The sequence below is a fragment of the Polyodon spathula genome, chromosome 4 (genome assembly GCF_017654505.1).
Source record: "Polyodon spathula isolate WHYD16114869_AA chromosome 4, ASM1765450v1, whole genome shotgun sequence".
NCBI lineage: Eukaryota > Metazoa > Chordata > Actinopteri > Acipenseriformes > Polyodontidae > Polyodon > Polyodon spathula.
This window is the reverse complement of record NC_054537.1, coordinates 35551996-35572052: the sequence shown is the minus strand read 5'-3', so window position 1 is coordinate 35572052 and position 20057 is coordinate 35551996. Positions and strand designations below refer to the sequence as shown.

General features: G+C 39.7%; 1 protein-coding gene across 9 annotated transcripts in view; it reads left to right on the top strand.

The window, feature by feature from the left end:
• LOC121314478 (receptor-type tyrosine-protein phosphatase mu-like) overlaps positions 1-20057 on the top strand; it is a 275442-nt gene that overhangs the window by 112794 nt on the left and 142591 nt on the right. For all 9 annotated transcript variants that reach the window (XM_041247804.1, XM_041247803.1, XM_041247802.1 and 6 more), the window contains exons 5-7: positions 3198-3313; positions 4877-5051; positions 17339-17632. In XM_041247804.1, coding sequence (XP_041103738.1) covers positions 3198-3313; positions 4877-5051; positions 17339-17632 — 585 coding nt within the window. The remainder of the gene's footprint in view (positions 1-3197; positions 3314-4876; positions 5052-17338; positions 17633-20057) is intronic.

Sequence of the window (20057 nt, the reverse complement as noted above, 5' to 3'; positions counted from 1 at the left end):
ATAGGGTCATTGACACTCTACAGAATGTCAGAGTGCAATCCACACATTCCCAAGTGGGGCGTTTTTCAAATGTGGTGCCTGCCTAAGGGATTAGACCCTACAACCAGTCCCATAGCAGTTATACTGCAATTTTTACTGGACCTATTTGATGAAGTGAAATCCCCCTCTACATTTAAAGGTCTTTTTGGCAGCCATTTCGACTTGTCATATTAAAATTGATTCAGTCTTCCAGGAGCTCATTTCCTGGTGGGGGAATTTTTAAAGGGTGCTTGATGGCTTCGGCCGCATATGAAGGATTGTCCCTTGTTGGAGGCTTAATGTGGTGCTGGAAGCACTTATGAAGCCTCCCTTGGAGTCCCTGCATTCAGTAGAGCAGAAATATGTATCAATGAAAACGGCTTTCTTGCTCGCTATTACATCTGCTAAGTGGGTGAGTGAGATGCAAGCTTTTTCAGTTGCAAAAGCCTGCTTAATTTTTGCAGAAGCCATGGCGAAAGTCACACTTTGGACTAATCCTGCTTTTTTGCCAAAAACCACCTCGGCATTCCACATGAACCAGACAGTGGAGCTTGAGTCTTTTCAGCCACCTCCTTTCCAGTCTGATAGAGAGTGGGAGCTCCAGACGCTTTGCTTGGTGCAGACACTAGCATATTTTTATGGAGGCAGTCTGAACAGTTTTCTATCTGTTATGGGGCTAAGTCCCATAGGCAAGCACTGTCTAAACAGAGGCTATCAAGATGGATCACAGATACCGTTCAGACTGCATATGATTGTGCAAACTTGGCCCCTCCAGAGAAGCTCACTGCCCATTCTACCAGGGGCATGGCAACTTCATGGGCTTTATTCCAGGGCGCAACTGTTGGAGACATTTGCGATGCAGCGGTGTGGGCTTTGCCCCATACTTTTACACGGTTCTATCGGCTGAGTGTTGTGGATCCACAAAAACCTGGTTTTGGAGCAAGAGTGTTAAGGGCGGCCTCGAGCTCAACCCTTACAGCAATTAGAGGTGAGTTCCCCACAATTTTGTAGCTCTGTTACTTGTACTCGGTTCATTGTGGCAATGCGCAAGGTGGCCTTGGCCGAGTCTTGTAGCTTTTCACTTGGTCTGCAATATTTCTTGCGACAGTTTTGATATGTCTACTGTAAGGTAGCAGGGAGAGGGCGGATTTTCCCTGATTTAAAAAACATATGCAAAAGCATGTTATGGTTAACTTAATTCTATTGTTTAAGTGTATTATGGTTAGTTTAATTGTTTTATTGTTAATTGTTTTATTGTTAATTATCCCCTGCACCTCGATGTCATTGTAAATTAGAGCCAGGTGCAGGGTATTTAAAGACTGCAGCCAGTTTGTTCAGGGCTGCTGTGTGGAGAGCCCGCTTCAGAGTGTGCACAAGCATATGAAAGGGTACTGTGTGTTTTTGGTTTGTTTGATTTGTTAAAAGTGTGTTTTGTTTGGCAGGTAAACAGCTTAGCTGTCCTGTACGTTAGTCAGGGACCTGCATCACAGTTTTAGTTAGCACTCTGAAGTGGAGTTAGGTGTTTGTTTTGGTTTTGTTTATTTGGTTCTTGATTTCTGTAAACAATAAAGCAGCATGAATGTGCTATTAAAACACATCAAATCTTGTGCCTGGGTCAATTTTTAAAGGGACTACGAACCCGAGCCGCAAGACTTGTTTACACTACCTGTGAGGTAATGGTTACATTTCGTACTTGAAAGGGAACGTTAGGTCATTACCATAACCCTGGTTCCCTGAAATAGAAATATAACCATTAACCTTCAAGGCCTCTGTGTCTTTTACAGCAGTCTTGAGTTAAAAATGAAGTTTTGAGTGACTGCAGTCTCTTTTATGCCCTCGGGGACTTGCACGACTGCGTCACAAGTCTTAGGTGCGTCTTAGGAATATCGATTCAGGTTACATGTCATCGAAGGATTAATACCCATGAGGTAATGGTTACATTTCTATTTCAAGGAACCAAGGTTATGGTAATAACTTAACGTTCTTCCTCCTGGTGTATTGGTTGAAACACAAAATGGAGAAATTATTACAACCTGATTCAGTTTAAGGTGCTAAATAGGGAAATTAAATTCTCATCAGCCATAAACCATAATAATCAATGAGGTAACTGAGGAGGAGGCTTGTTTACAATTTCTGTGAATAAGAAATGTATGTTTGAACTTTCCACCATTTGTACATTTAGAAATAATGTTTAACATTGCACACAATGTGATGAAACTTTGTACTTAAGATCCAATTACATTGTTTCTTTAGCTACAGCACTGTAGAAAATATTATCAAGCATCATAATAAATTGCATTTATACAGAAATGTCTTGCAGTGAAATAAGAGTATATCTTCAACCTTATTACTTCATCCCAGGAACTCTATTTCCTATACTGTGGCAGTTTGGAAACCTGAAGTAACCTATTGTTTTTGATTGGATTATCGGATCTCTACTTGGTTTTATTATAGTCTTCCAGAGCTGCACATCATGTTATTCATAGCAAGAGAGCAGTGTAATGAAAGTGCACATTTTAATAACCCTAACTGAGTACTAGCTGTAGTGGATCCCATATCACACTTGCACAGTCCTAGTTACATTTACCCACCTGGCTGTAAAGTAAACTGTTCAGCCTGTTTCATCTCTGTGATGCCAAGAGTCTGCTCCCATTAATTTATAATTCTTCTACCTTGTTTTACTTTCCATTAGTTCACTGTCAGCTGATGAATGGAATCCAGACAGAATATTGTGTCTGCATGTTTAGGGATTCCTGTGAAGATACCACCGGATTACCTTGTATGGTTATCACACTATGAACTTGATTGTTAGGTCATCTTTAAAAATGTTTGAAACATGGCGTATTAATAAATCTTTCAAGGAGATTATTCTTCCATTTCATTGATCTTGTAAGCCATTTCGGTATATACATAATTTACCACGATGGAGTATTAGGTTTTCAAATTGAAATTGAATCCAAAGTACTAAGACATTTTTTAAAGGTTTCTTTGCTGTTGTATGCTTTAGAAATGTAATTTATAAGTGATATAAGCATATGGATGAGCAGGAGTGGTGATGAAGTTGTTGGGTTTGTTACTTTGAAGAACCTCAAGGAGAAAACAAGCACCTCTGAATGAAAACTGTAAAGTTAACACAGCACGTCACTTTCTGACCCTTTTTTTCCTCTCCCCCCCCCCAGTAAACACCCCTCACTTCCTGCATATAAAGGGAATGGAGGTCAATGCTGGGCAAACAGCTACTTTCCAGTGTTCAGCCAATGGACAGCACGAAGACAGCTACAGGTTCTGGTTACAGGTAACACGCTTGATTATTGCCCTGGCCATATTGACTGTTGCATTTGGTTAATTTAAATTTTAATGGCAACTACTACTGTATGTAAGCTAGCTGGTAAAGTGCTATAGTTAGTACAACATTTTTGGCATTTATAAATATTATTTGTTTGACAAATGGATGTGTATGTTTAGGAAGATATTTCAAGCAATGAAGCTAATGCAATAGCCCTTTCTAAATAATTTCAAAGAAACTACAAAATTATGTTGCAAAAGTCTACAGGAAGCCATACTACTAGTACAGTATTTCATGTGTCACATTTTTCAATTTGTCGTTTTTTTGTTAAGTATGTGGAAAGCTACAAAGCGGGATGTAATTCAGTATGTTAACGTAACAATGACTCCAGGAAGAAACACACTGACGTTGTACACTTTGTTTTCAAGTGTGTTCTGGGAGGATACAGGGTATAAACATTCAAGTGGTACATCAGACACACGCACATACAGACACACACATAAGTACAATAGGTACCATATTTATATTTTGTTCTTGTTATAAATTTAAGGAATGCAGCCAAGTACTGTTTAAGTATTTACTGAGACAGAGTTCTGGTTCACTTAATTAGACCTTGTACAGAGAAAACTAATGGCAAGTTCGGTGGACTGAGCTTTATCTTTGTCTAATAAGCAAACTGTCAAAACTGTGATCAGCATACGCATATGTTTAAAAAGGTCATTGGTGGGATAGTTTGTCATTTTAGCAAACATGTCCTCATTAGCTGCTGCGATAAAACAAGCACACATTAACTTTACATAAATCCCTTGACAGCACTAATGCAGAAATATTTACAATTAACAAATGTTTCCTATCTGCTGTGGGCAATGCAGGTTATATTCATGGATGGAAAACACATTTAAACAGTTCTTACTTTTGTTATTATGATCTTACTGTACTACAGTATAGCAAATAAAAAAAACATCCCTGACAGTTGTAGGTACAAACAAGATTCTTTGTAAATCATCTGTCATAGTCTGTTAAATTCTAATAGCTGATATTTATCTTAGTTCGTCAAAGTGTCGGTGGCATACTGAACTGAATAAATTATCATACAAGATGTTGGTACACAGCTTTGTATTACTTTGAAAAATTAAAAATTCTTGACAGTGGAACTTTTGTTATAAATGCCATCCTTTGATTTTGGATAAAGTGGTCTTAAGAAACAGGTGGTTAACTGCATTACTGTCACCTTTTTACATTCAGAGGCTTCCTTAAACTGCACTGTTTAAAAGCAGCACTGTAGGAGAGTTGAGAATGAATGTGGGGCAGTATCTGAGCATCAATAGAAGACAACATAGGATGTTAACATAGTTTGTAAGGTGATACAAAGAAATACAGGAACTTAATGCATTCATTGATGAGTTTAAATCCTTTTAAACTTGCAGCACCAGACCATTGATGTAGGGAAACCAAGCAACACTGGTCTCATCGAATGAACCCCATCTCCTTTTTTTTTTTTTTAAATTAAATCAGATTCTAAATACTGTTAAACTGATTTTACATACTCCTGTTTTTTTAATTTTTTTATAGGGAATGGCTGGGCAGGAAGCTCCAATGAAGGACATCAAGCCATTGAACACACGCCGTTTCCTAGCTACATTTAATGTAGTGAACACAACTAAGCAAGACACAGGGAGCTACCGCTGTTTAGTTCAATCAGAAAATGGAGTTGGATTGTCTAATTATGGTGAACTGGTTGTAAGACGTAAGTGCAAATCTTTAATCTATAATGCTACAGGAGTGTTTCACCTTGCCAGGAACTTACAGAAACCTGCAAGAATCCAAAACTGAGAAATGACAATTAATTATGCCCAACTAGGTTTAGATAGAAAAAAATATCATTATTACTTTTTCAGTGTAGAACCTTGCACCCTATGATCAGGATTTATTTCTATCTGCCACTTTTTTTTCTGGTGTTAAAAATTTCTAGAAACAAATTTGCCACAGGAAGAGTAGTTTTGGAATCAACAAAATATCCACAACAATATATGAGAGCCACCTAGATATAAGGGTTTCCAAAAAGTGGAACTAATTCTTAAAAAGCAAATTTCACTAGAATAGTGAAGGGTAGTGCCATTTGACTATTAAGATTACTATATATTCAAGCTTAAACAACTTAAAGCCTGTTGTATTTTGAATCAAATTAATTTTGACTGTCTTCCCAATAAAATTTTCTATATAAAATGAATCTTATACTAAATTAGTTTTTTTTTTGATTAATCAATCTTGTTACCATTTTAATCTTAACAGCTCTCCATCTTTTATAATACTTTTTTTTTTTTTTGTAGCACCTAATTACAATTTCACTCAAGTAACCAGCAAGTCACAACATTTACAGAGGGTGCATTGACTTAGGGAACGGTCCAAGGTTATAATCCAATTAGTTTTTAATGGTGTGTTGGGGTAATTATGGTAATTTCAATGGCCTGTGCTGCTGTTTTCATTAGGCTGCCTGCAGGACAAAGAGTGTGACCTCAACCTTTCATTGAAAATAATGTGTACATAAATCCGTCACACAGCCTTCATTTTATTGCTGTTTTACGAAGAGGCCAGTTTGGTCCTATGGTTAATATTTGATGTGCAGGTAACTGTGAGGGGTAATAAACTTTGAATATGTATAACTCATTGATAGGCAAAACAGTAGTTGATTGTTCTTTTAGGTTAGTTATGATGACATGTTATTAATCTTCTGCATTGCATGTCAACTGCATCCTCCCTCCTTTGCCTAAAAAAAAACAACTTTAAGTGATGATTGTTGTTTTCTGTTTAAATAAATAAATAAATCCAGTTTTAGATCCAGTAATATATTTTTTACTGAGCTAAACCAAAGCTTGCAGCCCCCTCCCTTTGTTATGCAGAGGTACAGTATTAACCCAAAGCTACTTAAGAATTATTATTCCCGCCAAAGGGAGAAGTATGATAAAGCATATTAAAAAATGATGGTAAATGAACGGAATAACCACAGGAAAAGCGCTTACATTTACATGATGATCTGATAAATGCTGCTGCTTAACAATTTCCTCATTGATATTTTTAATATTGGCTGTTCAAGTACATACAACAAATGCTCCCAGAGATGCAGCAGCAACCAAGACATCAATCACTGTCTGTACTTTTAGCAACTGGTTACTTATTTGACTGTTGCAGATGGGCACATTGTTTTGTACCCTGTGGCATACACAGACCAGACAGTGTATTCCATTAATACATCTAATAATCAGTGAGGCTGGATGCTACAGTTGCAGGGTACTTTCCAGCTGTCTCGCCTGCCAAGCCTACTGTTGATTTACCAATCTACTGTGATTTGTGTTAAGGTCTGTCAGTTACGGTAAAACTATGGCCTAGAGTTTTGCATCACCCTATAGAATTAACTATTCTTGCTTCATAAAGTCAACTGAAACCTGTTGAATAAGGTTACATTAACATACTGAATTACATACCGCTTTCTAGTTTTCCATATACTTAATGAAATGGAAAAATGTGACATTTTGAAATCTAACTTGAAATACTGTACTATTATTATGGCTTTTGTAGTTTCTTTGATTACTCAGTCCTAAAATTCTAGGTGGTGCAAAACTTTTGGCCACAGCTGCACACAGTCAATTTGAGTTATTTATTAATTTATTTATTTAAGAATCTTTTATAGCGCCACTCGTCACCAGACATTGGAGCACAGTACAAATCATTAAGACTTTAGACCAATAATACAATTAAAAAGAAAACATAATAGAAGTAAAACATACAAATAAAATAAAGCTCATTGTTACACATGATGGTCCAGTCATAAGTCAGCTATAGTTATCTTAGCTTATTCAAATGCTCTTTTTAAATAGCCAGGGTTTAGAGGCTAGAGGAGACTCTAATTTCTACAGGCAACAAATTCCATAAAAAAGCTGCTCTAGTCTTGAAGGTACGGCCTCCAAAATAAACTCTAGACAATCCAGGAGGTGAAATACAATAAGAACCGGTTGAGACCAGCACCCTTGTAATGTTTCTGACATTCAGAACAGCTTTAATATAGTCAGGACCTAGTCCATTCAGGGCTTTATATACCATACAGAGGATTTTGAAATCTATTCTCTCTTGGACAGGGAGCCAATGCAGTTCTCTCAAAGCTGGAGTAATATGGGAACACAACGTAGTCCCAGTTACAAGGCAAGCTGCCATATTTTGTATTCTTTTCAGCGGACAAGCTGGAAGGCCTGAATAAAGAGAGTTACAATAATCCGGTTTGGGGTTCATATGAGTTTGCACCACTGTCTGAAAGAGACTTTCTGGCAAAAACAACTTTTAGATTGCGTAAAAGAAAAGTGGCCGAACTCATCAACCTATTAATTTGGGGAATAAAAGAAAGATTATTATCTATAATAATACCCACATTTCTAGCTGTATTTACTGCAATTGGTATGGTTCCATTTATGTATGGAGGGATAAAACTGTATCCCAGCTTCTTGAGAGTAGTAGTCAAACCCACCACCAAAACCTCACTCTTTTGAAGGATTTCATTTCAGCCAGTTCCTATTAAGACGAGTGTCCACCTTTTTCAGGCAGAACTCCAATCTGGCCTTCATCTTCCCAATATCCCCTGAGAAACGCACGTAAAGATGTGTGTCATCAGCACACAGGTGGTACTGCAGTCCACATGCCTCAATGATGTCTCCTAGGGGCTTTATATATAGATTAAATAAAATGAGGGAAAGAGTAGACCCCTGGGGTACTCCACACATCAGACCCCACTGACAACCTGCTGGTACGGTTAGTAAGAAAAGAGTTAAGTAATGATAACCCAGGACCAGAGATAACAAAACAGTTTTCCAGGCAATCAAGTGGGATGCCATGATCAACAGTGTTTGAAAGCCACTGATAGATCAAGAAGCATGAGAACAGTAGCCCCACCACCATTTGTGATCTTCAGGAGGTCTCCAACAAAACACAGCAAGGTTGTCTCAGTCCCATGAAAGGGACAGAACCCGGACTGAAAGTGACCTAACAAGTCAGAGGAGGACAGATAGTCTTGAAGCTGGGACCCTATCACATGCTTAAGAACTTTAGCAATAAAAGGTAGATATGAGACAGGGCAAAGGTGAGAGAATTCCAATTTCATTAAGTCCAGGCTTTTTTACAGCTGGGGATATCAATGCATTCTTGAATGTTGGAAATAATCCTTCCATAATGGACTTGTTAATTAAATCTGTCAAAATTGGGAGCAACACAGATTTAGCGCCTTTTATTAAAGTGGCGGGACAAGGATCGAGAACACAGTGTTAAGGGTTGGTGGCAGCTAAAAAAGGCTCCAACAAAGCAGTTGTTAATAGAGACCAGTTTACCAGACCATTTTTAGATTTAAGAGTCTCTTTAATCAACAGGCTTGACATGTCAGCTGATATACTATCATGTATCTTTACAACCTCTATAAAAAAGTTTTGTATAGATTCACATAATTCTGGACATTACTCATTGAGACCATAAGTGTATTTGAGTGGGCTCCCAGCTAATTATAACATACAACAATCTGACTTAAACTTCTCCGGCTACTTGTTTTAGCAAGTCTCAAATTTTTTTTAATTGAAAATGGTAGCAGAAATACAGTCAATATGTCTATAAGGACTCTTCTTGTCACTAAATGTTAGATGAAACAGTTTTCTTTCTTACCACACTTTTATATTATGTGCCCATGGTTACAGCAAGAAAACATAGCATTGATCAGGTTTTTCCAAGTGCTTTTAAAGGAATAGATGGTATTCACAGAACAAGTGGCAAAGATGATACAAGACTGAATAGACCCATTGACTTGTCAAGCCATCTGATACTACTTTACAAGCTCTCCAAGTCTGTCAGGTAACTAGATTGAAATGTCACTATCTCTAGTTAATCCTGGGCCGGGGATAAAACCTGTCAGATTGACCAATTACTGTGACATTGTTCCTTTTTTGTTTAGCAGGAGGCTTCTTAGCAGCCTCTGAAACTGATTAGAGCAGACAATTAGTTGTTGCTGTGCATTGCATGTCTTTGGGTGAATAAATATGTTACCTGAAGCCAAATTCTGCAAAGATTAGTCTGAGAAGTTGTCAGAATATGACACTCAGATGGTTTAACTAGTTCGTAGGAGGTGAAGTTTGATTTTGCACTGTAGAAGCTGGGATTAGAGAGGAATTTGGAGGCCTTTAAAAGGGCATAAAAGGGCACCCATCTGTGTACGAAATGACCTAGATGTGTGGGCCCTTGCTTCAGCCACAGCTTCTTAGGAGATGTATGAACTTATACTTTTGATTAGCAGCCAGTGTGATGTACTTCTGCTTTTACACCTGGTTCCCCTCAATGAGAGCACATACCCACATTTCAGATCTTCATTCACGCAGTATCAACAGTGTACGATGCAAAATAATATTTAAAATGAGTAATCTATTGAGAGTCTAAGGTTGCCTTGACTCAGCTACACTGACAGCTGGAAGTACAACAGACTTGGATGGCACAAGCTGGAGGAGAGCCTGCAGCTGCAGCAGCTTGTCTGTCCCATTGGGAGCCGTGTTAAGGATGTGATCAGGGACGTTTCAAAAGGGCTGAAAGCGTATAGAGTTTAGAGTTTATTAATCTGTCCTGCATTATTGATATGAAGAAAAGCAAGGTTAAGGAGAGAGAGCAGCACAATTACCATATGTGAACATATTGGTTACGATCTAGCCCTTAGCAAGCATCGTTCTTCTCCACTCATTCATTGTCTCATGGTACAGAACCCAGAGAATCATAACATAGAAGCCCATTCATTCTTCAATGGAACCATATGGAATAGCTTATTAAAATCACTTCTGCATAGAAATTACCTTATTAACTGCTCCTAACTTGCCTGTGTCAGAAATCCTTGTGTAACAACACTGCTGGAGTAAGATTAATCTATTGAACTAGTTAATTAAGAATGTGCATTTTTAATGCTATAAATGACTCGCTGTTGTTTATTTGTCCTATTCATATTTATAACATACATACTTTTATTGAACAATAGAGTTAATTTATTATTTATTGTCTCTGCTACAGAATTATTTGTTTGTAATAAAAAGAAAACATTGAAATACGTGATTTTCCTAATTCCACCCAACAATAATATTTTGTGTCAAGCAATTTATTCACATTATATAATAAGACACTGTAAGATTGCAAAAAGTACAGACTGTACAGCCAATTTATAAACAAATAGTTAAAAATCAAGACTGATGTGATTGGAGAGCCTTGTTCAGATACTTGCTTCTATCTGTATATATTCACATTTATTGTGTTTTTACACAAATTATATGTGATATTAATATAATCGCTGGAATAGTTTTTACTAATTACACGTATTGTGTGCTCTAGAGCCTGTTGCTTGTTACATCCCTCTGGGCCTTGTGCCCCGTGTGAAGCCAGCGGCTCGAGTCGCTCCTTCCCAGGCATCCAGCAACAGAAGCCGGCTGACTTTATCTCCCCCGAGGCTACATAGCTCCGACTGGAGCTTTTTGTTTTGTTTTTGCCAATTAGAATAATTTGAGATGGTTGATATTATTTCTGTAATTGTTTAACTACTGTTTTTTGTTGAGAAAGTATTTTCTCGTGTGTTTTTCTGTTTTTCTTTTTTTTTTTTTTTTTTTTTTTTTTAACAGATATTACGTTCAGATCTGTCTGCAACATGGTGATCAACACAAGTGCAGCAAAAGCAGCTGCTGGGTTCAGCAGCACTGTGCAAGACCAAGATTCTCACTTCGGTTGTGTTTGCTTAAAATTTCAACCACAGTGTCTTGATGCTGTTTTTGTGACAGCGTTTTAGCATCACCATTGCGAAGGCTGTTAGTCCTTGCTTACAAGCAGGCTACCCTCAGTCTTGTGTCTGGTACTGACTGAGTGGTTTTGCCAGTGGCTGATATATGTGGGCATCACTGTACGTTGTCACCCGTGGTGACTGGTGACAGTGAACCAGTGGACCCATACCAAACTGGTACTGAGGTCACCAACTCACTCCATTCCCGAACCGGGACCAATATTACCGCAAGGGTACCAGTACCGTCATGGTACCAATCCGGTGCTATAGTCACAAAACCGGTACCGAACCGACCTGGGGCTATGCCTGTACCAACCCAGTACCGAACTGACCTGCTTGTCCTCAAGTCTGCCTCTTGAGGACAAGCACGGCAGGTGCTCTTCCTGCCTGGGGCCAGAGCACGTCAAGGAGGCACTAGCTAATTGCAGCTTCTGCGAGTTTTGTGCCCTTTCTCCTATAGCACACTTGACAAACAGTTATTCCGCAGCTCTATGGAGCGCACTGCATCCCCTACTCCTGTTCAGCGCACTTCCCTATCACCACCTTTAGAGAGGTGACTGTGTCCCCACCTCAGGGTTCTGCCAAGGGATAATGGACAATGCACCTGGGAAAGCGGCCCAGGCAGGAAACTGTCTTCACGGTCTTCCTCATCCTCCATGTGCTGTGCTTCTCCTTCCGCTCCCCTGCAGAAGAGGAAGAGTCGCCGTTCCAGGCAATCGGCAGACTCGGAGCAGACATTAAAGCTCTGGGCAGCTGTTTCCCACCAAAGAATCGTTCTTGCTGAATTACTGCAGGAGCATTCAGAGCCACCTGCCCCGTCTGTCCCTTTGGGGCCCCAGGGTGCTATAAGCACAGATTGGCCACAGGAGAACATACTGTCCATCGCCATCTCGAACAGGAGCTGGCTTTCCCGTCTGAGTACATGGAGTCTGACAGCATGTCCCCTGTGGTTAAGCTCTCCCTGTCGAACCACAGGCCTTCACCACAACAGCTGGATGAGCTGTGCCTGGTTAACAAGAACATGTTCCAAGTTAACAAACAGGCTCCACATCAGTGTTTTAGAGCTGCAGGCAGTTTACCTGGCCTTGCAGAATTTTTGCAGGAGGTTCGAGTGAGACGTGTGCTTCTCCGTACAGACAACACAATAGTAATGGCTTACATCAATCACCAAGGCGGCCTCAGGTTGCTCAGTTTCCGGCAAAGCTTTTGCTTTGGGTGCATAAGAAGCTCTTGCTGTGGGCAGTACATCTGCCCGGGGTGACAAACTGGGTGGTGGGCATCCTCTTGTAGTGACTTTGGTATACAATTTATTTATATATAAATTAGTCTCTAGGCGCACTGTTTAAGAATGTCCAAATGTTAGTAACTGAGACATACCATAATAGTTCGGTGAGATCACGTAGAACAAGGATTCCCTTGACAACAATTGACATCCACACAACGTGTCAGAAATACAAAACAATAGTTTATTTAAGGGAAAAAGGTGTGCACAACTAATCTAATATTACAGAAAGGAAAGGATATTGGTTAGAGAGATGCGTGAATAGTAATATGCAGTTCATTGATTCCATAGTCAAATGATTACAACGACCATAACATCATTAGCATACATGTTTAATATACTAATATTGAATATGTCTTATCACACAAAGTGTCTACTCTGCATTAGTATTTTCAATACCCGTTTCTCATTGTAATCGATCATGTCAATATGCACGAGAATTAATTCAACTCATTCCGAATGGAGTTCAACATTCCAGTACCTAAGTTATTAGTTTTACCATGTTGTTTTAGTTTAGACGTGACGTACCAAACTAAATAATATATTATCAACCTCAATTGATTATATATTCAAATTAACAATTATAAAATGTTCTGCATTTACTAGGCAACTCCTTTTGAGTTGCATATTTCAAACAAACATAATACATTTCTTACACACTCTAAAAACAGTTATATTCTAGAACAGTTTCCACTTAACTTGATAGCATTTGCTTCAGTACTTTCGAGTCATAAAGTATTTAATATTACTGTAGAAGATTGGTGGGTAATTCACTGACACAGGAGACAGACAGGTGAATTTGGCAACACCGCACAGGTGCCCAGTTTTATTTTGGGTTGCTATTTTTTCTTTTATCCTGCAGATAGCGCTGTGGGTCCATGGTCTGATTTACCAACGATGGTAAACAGAACCACGGGCATACCAAGCGATGGTACACAATACAGAAGGCACAAAGAAACAGGGAAAATAAAACAGTAACAAAACTACAAAGAAAAGGTGCTGCACTTGACAGCTATATCCCAGCCGCCGCTATCCGTGCGACCCGGATCACCGTCCTACACTGCCGGCTAACTAGCCTGCTCTTTTACAATGCTTCGGGTCTGCCCAAGGGTTCCCCGCTCTCACTGTCTCGCTGTGAGACTCTTTCTTTTTCTCCCGGCTGATTCCCAGTCCTGGACCAGAGCTTCCGCACTCTCTGCGCGTTTAACAGGGCAGACCTGAGGAAACAACAGAGCGTTAACTTATAGGGCTAACAATCTACCCAAGACCCGCCTCTCAGCCATTCAGAGAGCAGAAAAGTCCACACACCCACTTTCCCACCTCCCTGTGTCACTGCCATGACTCACAGGCAGTTGTTGGATGACTGCCACCCTCTTCCTGCAGCATCGTGAACACGCCAGCAGAGTCAGCACAGATCTCCCCTGCTACAATTACATATGTTGAATACGTGTCGATTTCCATATACAGACGTCAAGTCTGTGTTGATGAACGCTGCAGCTCTCGATCCAAACTTCCAATGAAAACTGTATTTTGCCGTACGCATTGTATTGCGTAGGCTCGCAATACAAATAGTTATTTTTCAAATGGAGATCAGCTTGTTGATCTCCAAGGCATGCAACATTATCTTTGTTCTTGGCAGTTTTCCCACTGGGAATAGTTCCGTTGATCAGACGTAACTCAGTTCAGCTAATGCGTTGCAATTGAAAAGTTATAGTTTGTAAAAGTGTTCTTGTGGCAATTCTTCTGTACGGCTTTGCTTCAGTTCGTTTCTTGCAGATACATGGAAACAAAGACCCGCTTTCCGATTAATGCAGTATCCCGTCATTGATCCAGTCTCTCGTAGGACAGGCGGCAGGGCCATTCCTCAGAAGATGATTCTAGCCATTATTCAGAACATTGGTTCTTCCTTGCCTTCTGTGAATTCGAGCATGTGTGCTCCTGTGCCTCTGCAACTTTGTTCACAGCAGCAGCATCCATTTCGTCCCTCCGAACTTCAAGACAACTTTAGCGGGAGGACACTACTTGTGCACACTTCCTTCGCAGTCAGCACGCATGTCTGGAAGTAGCAACAGAAGCTCGCTCATACAGCAGAAGCTCTGGAAACCTCTTCAGCACACCGGAAACCTCAGCTTGCATCTCGAAAGTCAGTCGGTTTTGTGATTCTCTCTTCAACCCTGTAATTGGCTAATCGGGTTATTTTGGGCAGTGCCTGAGTCCACGTGAAGTGTCTTTCATTGGTTGTTCTCGTAGTGACGTGGCCCCTTGTCGGGTGGATTTACGACAAGGACTGTTTCTCGTCTTAGTGTCACGGTACTCAGAATTATCTGGAAGTTGCACTCAGCAAAATACTACTGGCACCGAAATTACTCATTTAGTGATAAGTAGAGATAAAACTCTAGTCCAGCAGTTAATTTCTGACTCTTTCTAAAAACATTCTTTGTCAGTGGGGGAGTTGGAGACCAGAAACCAAGAAGACACAGAGAATGGTTTAAGACTCCCCCTTTATATTCCAATTCTGTTATTTTCATGCACAGAATGATATGATGACCCCCCTCTGACTCTACACTCTCAAGGGAAGACCCCGGCAGCTCAGAGTGGAGGCTTCACCCCAAGGTGGTGAGCCTCATCTGGAAGAGGTTTAGGAGAGGAGAGAGAGCTGTTTTTGCCTCCCAGGAATCAACCCACTGTCCTCTTTGGTTCTCCATAATAGGAGGCCCCGCTGGCAATAGATGCCTTGGCACACCAGTGGCCAAGGCATCTGTACATGCCTTCCCACTGCATGCCATGCTGTGTCTGGAGAAAATTAGGCAGGACCGGGCAAAGGTGCTCCTAATAGCACCTTATTGGCCCAAGAGACTGGTTTTTATTATCCCTGATGCAGCTCTTGAGCGACCAGCTGTGGAGACTGCTGAAGCGCACTACCTAGTCAGTCAAGCACGGGGGACCTTATGACATTCCGACCTGTTAAGCCTGCAGCTCTGGGTCTGGCCCCTGAACGGCTAGATTTGACCCTCCTTGGTCTGTCCAACAGGGTTATTGACACCCTACAAAATGCCAGAGCAGTGTCCACGCATTCCCAGTATAGGTACAAATGGGGAAATCCCTCACTACATAAAGTTCTGCTATATCGGTTTGCCATATCAAAATTGACTCTGTCTCCACAAGAGCTCACTTCCTGGCGGGCAGTTTTTGGAAGGGCTTGGTGGCTTTGACCGCCTATGAAGGACATTGTTCCTCGCTGGAGGCTAAATGTGGTGCTTAATGCACTCATGAAACCTCTATTTGAGCCCCTGCATTCAGCTGAGCTGACCTGGTGTACTATGTTGACAGGACGAAAAGTTGGAAGCAGTCCAAACAATTTTTTGTCTGCTGTGTAGCGACTGTTTAGGTGGATAACAGACATGGTTAAGACTGCCTATGAGCTGGCCAACTTGCCCCTTCCAGCTCACTGCCCATTCCATCAGGTTTATGGCAACTTCGTGGGCTTTATTCCAGGGTGCATCTGTCAAGGACATTTGCAATGCAGCGGTGTGGGCTACTCGCCATACCTTCACTAGGTTCTACAGACTTAATGTTGTGGATCCTGAAAACCCTGGTTTTGGAACTAGAGTGTTAGGGTCGGCTTCTCAGTCGACCCTTGCAACACAGTATAGAGGTTTTTCACTCTAGCTACTTGTTACTGGGTTACCAAATGGTAACATACAGGGCAGCCTTCAGCTTAGCGTAGTATTCCAGTCGTCTGCAATCTTGCCCTTGCGACAGCTTTGGTACACTCACCCATTCAGTAATGGTTACATTTCTTACTTAAAAGGGAAAGTTAGGTTATTATCGTAACCCTGGTTCCCTGAAATAGAAATGTAACCATTAACCTTCAAGGTCACTGCATCCATGATTGCAGCAGCTTGAAGGAACAATTGCATTCTAACAGAATAAGTATGAAAAAACAGCATATTTTTATTTTAATAAATGCCCTTAAGTTGGCACAATCATGTTAATTTCTGGAATTAAGCGACACCAAAACAGTGTTAAGGATTTATTTATTTATTTTTATTTTTTTTTAATAACGTTGTGTAACTGTTCAGCAATCGGACTCTCAAGAGAAATAGAGAAAAGACCTTGAGGTGAGAAGTAATAAATTAGTCTATTTTTAATTGTAAGTCTGAAATCTAATTGGTGTAACTTGTAACCTCTGTAACCTTGCATCAGCTCCTCAGTCTGCATTGTGATAGCAGTCTGCCCTGCAGTTCAGATACTGTCTACACCTGCTATATGGCACCTGGATTTACCACCACCCCGACCAATTTACTGATTAGTTATTCTATCGTTTTTATTCATTGTTCACTTTAATTGAACCCAAAACAAATGCACAAGATTTGAATAATTACTAAATCAGTGTGATGTAATTAAAGGGTATTTAATCTCTTTAATAATATTGTACATGCAACCTTAACCAGTAAATGTGTTATAGTTTTCTTTGAAGGTTATTTTTGGGGTGGAAGTATTTGATTGCAGTATATTCTGTTTGTTCTTAATTTCAATTATGGTAGCCCCTGTCAGACATACCCAGAGTATTGTACATGGTTTATATACAGTAATTGAACCCCCATTAAGTGAAAATAACTATATATGAACTAGAAATGAAAATAATATAGGCATTCTTTTTTTGAATGCCTTATTCATGCAAAAACCCAGAAATGAATGTGAGAAATGAAGCAGGATGGTCAGCCGTTAGCATCAAGTCAGATAAGCTGTTCACTATACATCATTATTACTAAATTTGACTTAATTACATTTGTTTCTATTCCACTGCTAGTGAACAAACAACATGTGAAGGTTAGCTAAAATGCATGACATTGCATTCCATCTTAATTGTTATCAGTAAAGAAAAGAATACTACAAGAGTCCCTGCATTTTTGTTTTACAGAGCCACCCGTTCCAATTGCCCCACCTCAGCTCACGGCCGTCGGGGCAACGTACCTGTGGATCCAGCTCAATGCAAACTCCATCAACGGAGACGGCCCGATCACACAGAGGGAGGTGGCATATCGCACCTTGTCTGGAAGCCTGATCGACAACCAGCCGGTAGACAAGAGTACACACAAAATTGGACACCTGGATCCAGATACGGAATATGAAATTAGCGTTCTGCTCACACGACCTCTGGAAGGTGGGACCGGAGCCCCTGGACCTGCTCTTAGAGCCAGGACAAAATGTGCAGGTGAGTTTGTGATGAGTGAGCATGTGCTTCTTAATCGTACGAAGATCACTTAGTTAAATAACATGGTTATAAAAAATAAATAAGTCTAAAAAATATAACATTAGATGTGGCAGACTTGTATGTGACTTATTCAATTAGGATTTGGAAATTTATTTATTTATAGATTTATAAGTTGTATGTGAAATAATAGCACCTCACACTGCTTTGTTGCTCTTATTTTTCAAGCACTGGGTGATGGTAGTTGGAAGAGGTCCAGTGTATATCCAGACATTAGTTTCAAATGACAGAATGCAGGTTGCTTAGATCTTGTGGGCAGAATGCATTCCTGCAGAAACAATATTCAAGAAAAATGCCTTAGTTGAAAAGGATAACATTTGTTTTAAAAAGAATAGGACTGCTGTAACATTATGTTAATATGTTCCATCTGTATCAAATAAGATTCAAACAGCATTGCATTATTAAATGTGTGGTGTGGCTGCTTTCACATGGAGAGGGTTTGCACCCGAGGACTACAGTCAACAAGCATACAGTTATCACAGCAATTAAACAGGTGCAATGTCTCTTCTTTTAAAGGACCGTTGTTAATAATTCTAAGGAATGCCATTAAGGATAGTAACATTTTACTCCTACACAACCTAATTACTTTGGCATTAGTTTATCTGCATCTCACAGCCCTTCCAGGTAGTCATTTGCATGTCATATGGCAGCATGCGACCAATAACCAGGAAGCCACCACACTGACAAGTATGCGATTTTAAATTGGAATTTAGTCATTTTCAGTTTTTATTTCCTAATGTGCCTTGTGCTTGTTTTCGGTTCTGTTCACACTGTGTAATGTGCAGGCTCTAATTGTTGCATAAGTTTAAGCACCATCTACATTGGTTTTATTTTTGATTCACAATGCTTAATTAAAATGTGAATTTAGAATCAGAAGTGGGTGGGCACTTGCATCTATGGTTTAATTAACTTATAATAATATGTAGGAGATTAATGGCAAATAATTTGGAGGTTGGCAAACTGGATTTCAGTAAAAGTGTCATGTTTCTGCCACCACCTGTAGGGTTTGGAATCTTTTAAAATGGCGAAGAAAGGTTACAAATGAGAGGAGGCCATTTGGCCCATCTTGCTCGTTTTGGTTGTTAGTAGCTTATTGATACAGGAATCTCATCAAGCAGCTTCTTGAAGGACCCCAGGGTGTCGGCTTCAACAACATTACTGGGGAGTTGGTTCCAGACTCCCACAATTCGCTGTGTAAAGAGAAAAGTGTCTCCTATTTTCTGTTCTGGATGCCTCTTTGTCTAATCTCCATTTGTGACCCGTTTCTTTTTTCCGCTCGAGAATGTCCCTTGGGTCGACATTGCCAATACCTTTTAGAATTTTGAATGATTTAATCAGATTGCTGCGTATTCTTTGTTTTAAAACTGAATAAATTAAATTATTTTACCTGTCTGCATATGACATGCCTTTTAAGCCAAGAATAATTCTGGTTGCTGTTATTTGCACTCTTTCTAGAACAGCCTTTATGTAGCAAGGTAACCAGAAATGAACATGATATGCTAGATGAGGTCTTACTAATGCATAGTAAAGTTTTAACAGTTCTTCCCTTGATTTAAATTCAACACTTTTCACTATATATCCAAGCATTTTGTTGGCCTTTTTTTATAACTTCCCCACATTGTCTAGATGAAGACATTTCTGAGTCAACATAAACTCATAGATCTTTTTCATAGATTCCTTCTTCAATTTCAGTATCTCCCATATGATATTTATAATGCACATTTTTATTGCCTGCGTGCACTACCTTACATTTTCTTAATTAAATGTCATTTGCCATGTGTCTGCCCAGTTCTGAATGCTGTCTAGATCATTTTGAATGACCTTTGCTGCTGCAGTGGTGTTTGCCACTCCTATTTTAGTATCATCTGCAAATTTAACAAGTTTGCTTACTGTACCAGAATCAAAGTCATTAATGTAGATTAGGAAGAGCAGAGACCTAATACTGATCCTTGTGATATGCCACTGGTTACCTTGTTACATTTTGAGATTTCTCCTCTAATCAGTACTATAAGTATATTATAATTATACCTAGGTGTACAAATAACAATTAACAAACATACTAGAGCAAACTTTTTTTATTTTTATTTTTTTAAACAAATTAGAGATGGACTAAATAAAGTTATGAGATGTACCTATAATTAAGGCTTCTCCAGTCAGGTATGACAGATAAATTACACTGACTGCATAATTATCCCATACCAAAGCTACAGAAGCATACTGATCTTCTGAAAGTAAACCTCCAAGGCTTTAGAACATACACCCCTGTGTCATTCTGTTTTTCTGAAGTGACAGTTTGCTTTTAACCTGTACCTCAAAAACAATGACCAAAAGTAGGCCCATTAAAGCAGCAGTGCACGTCAAGCAAAAA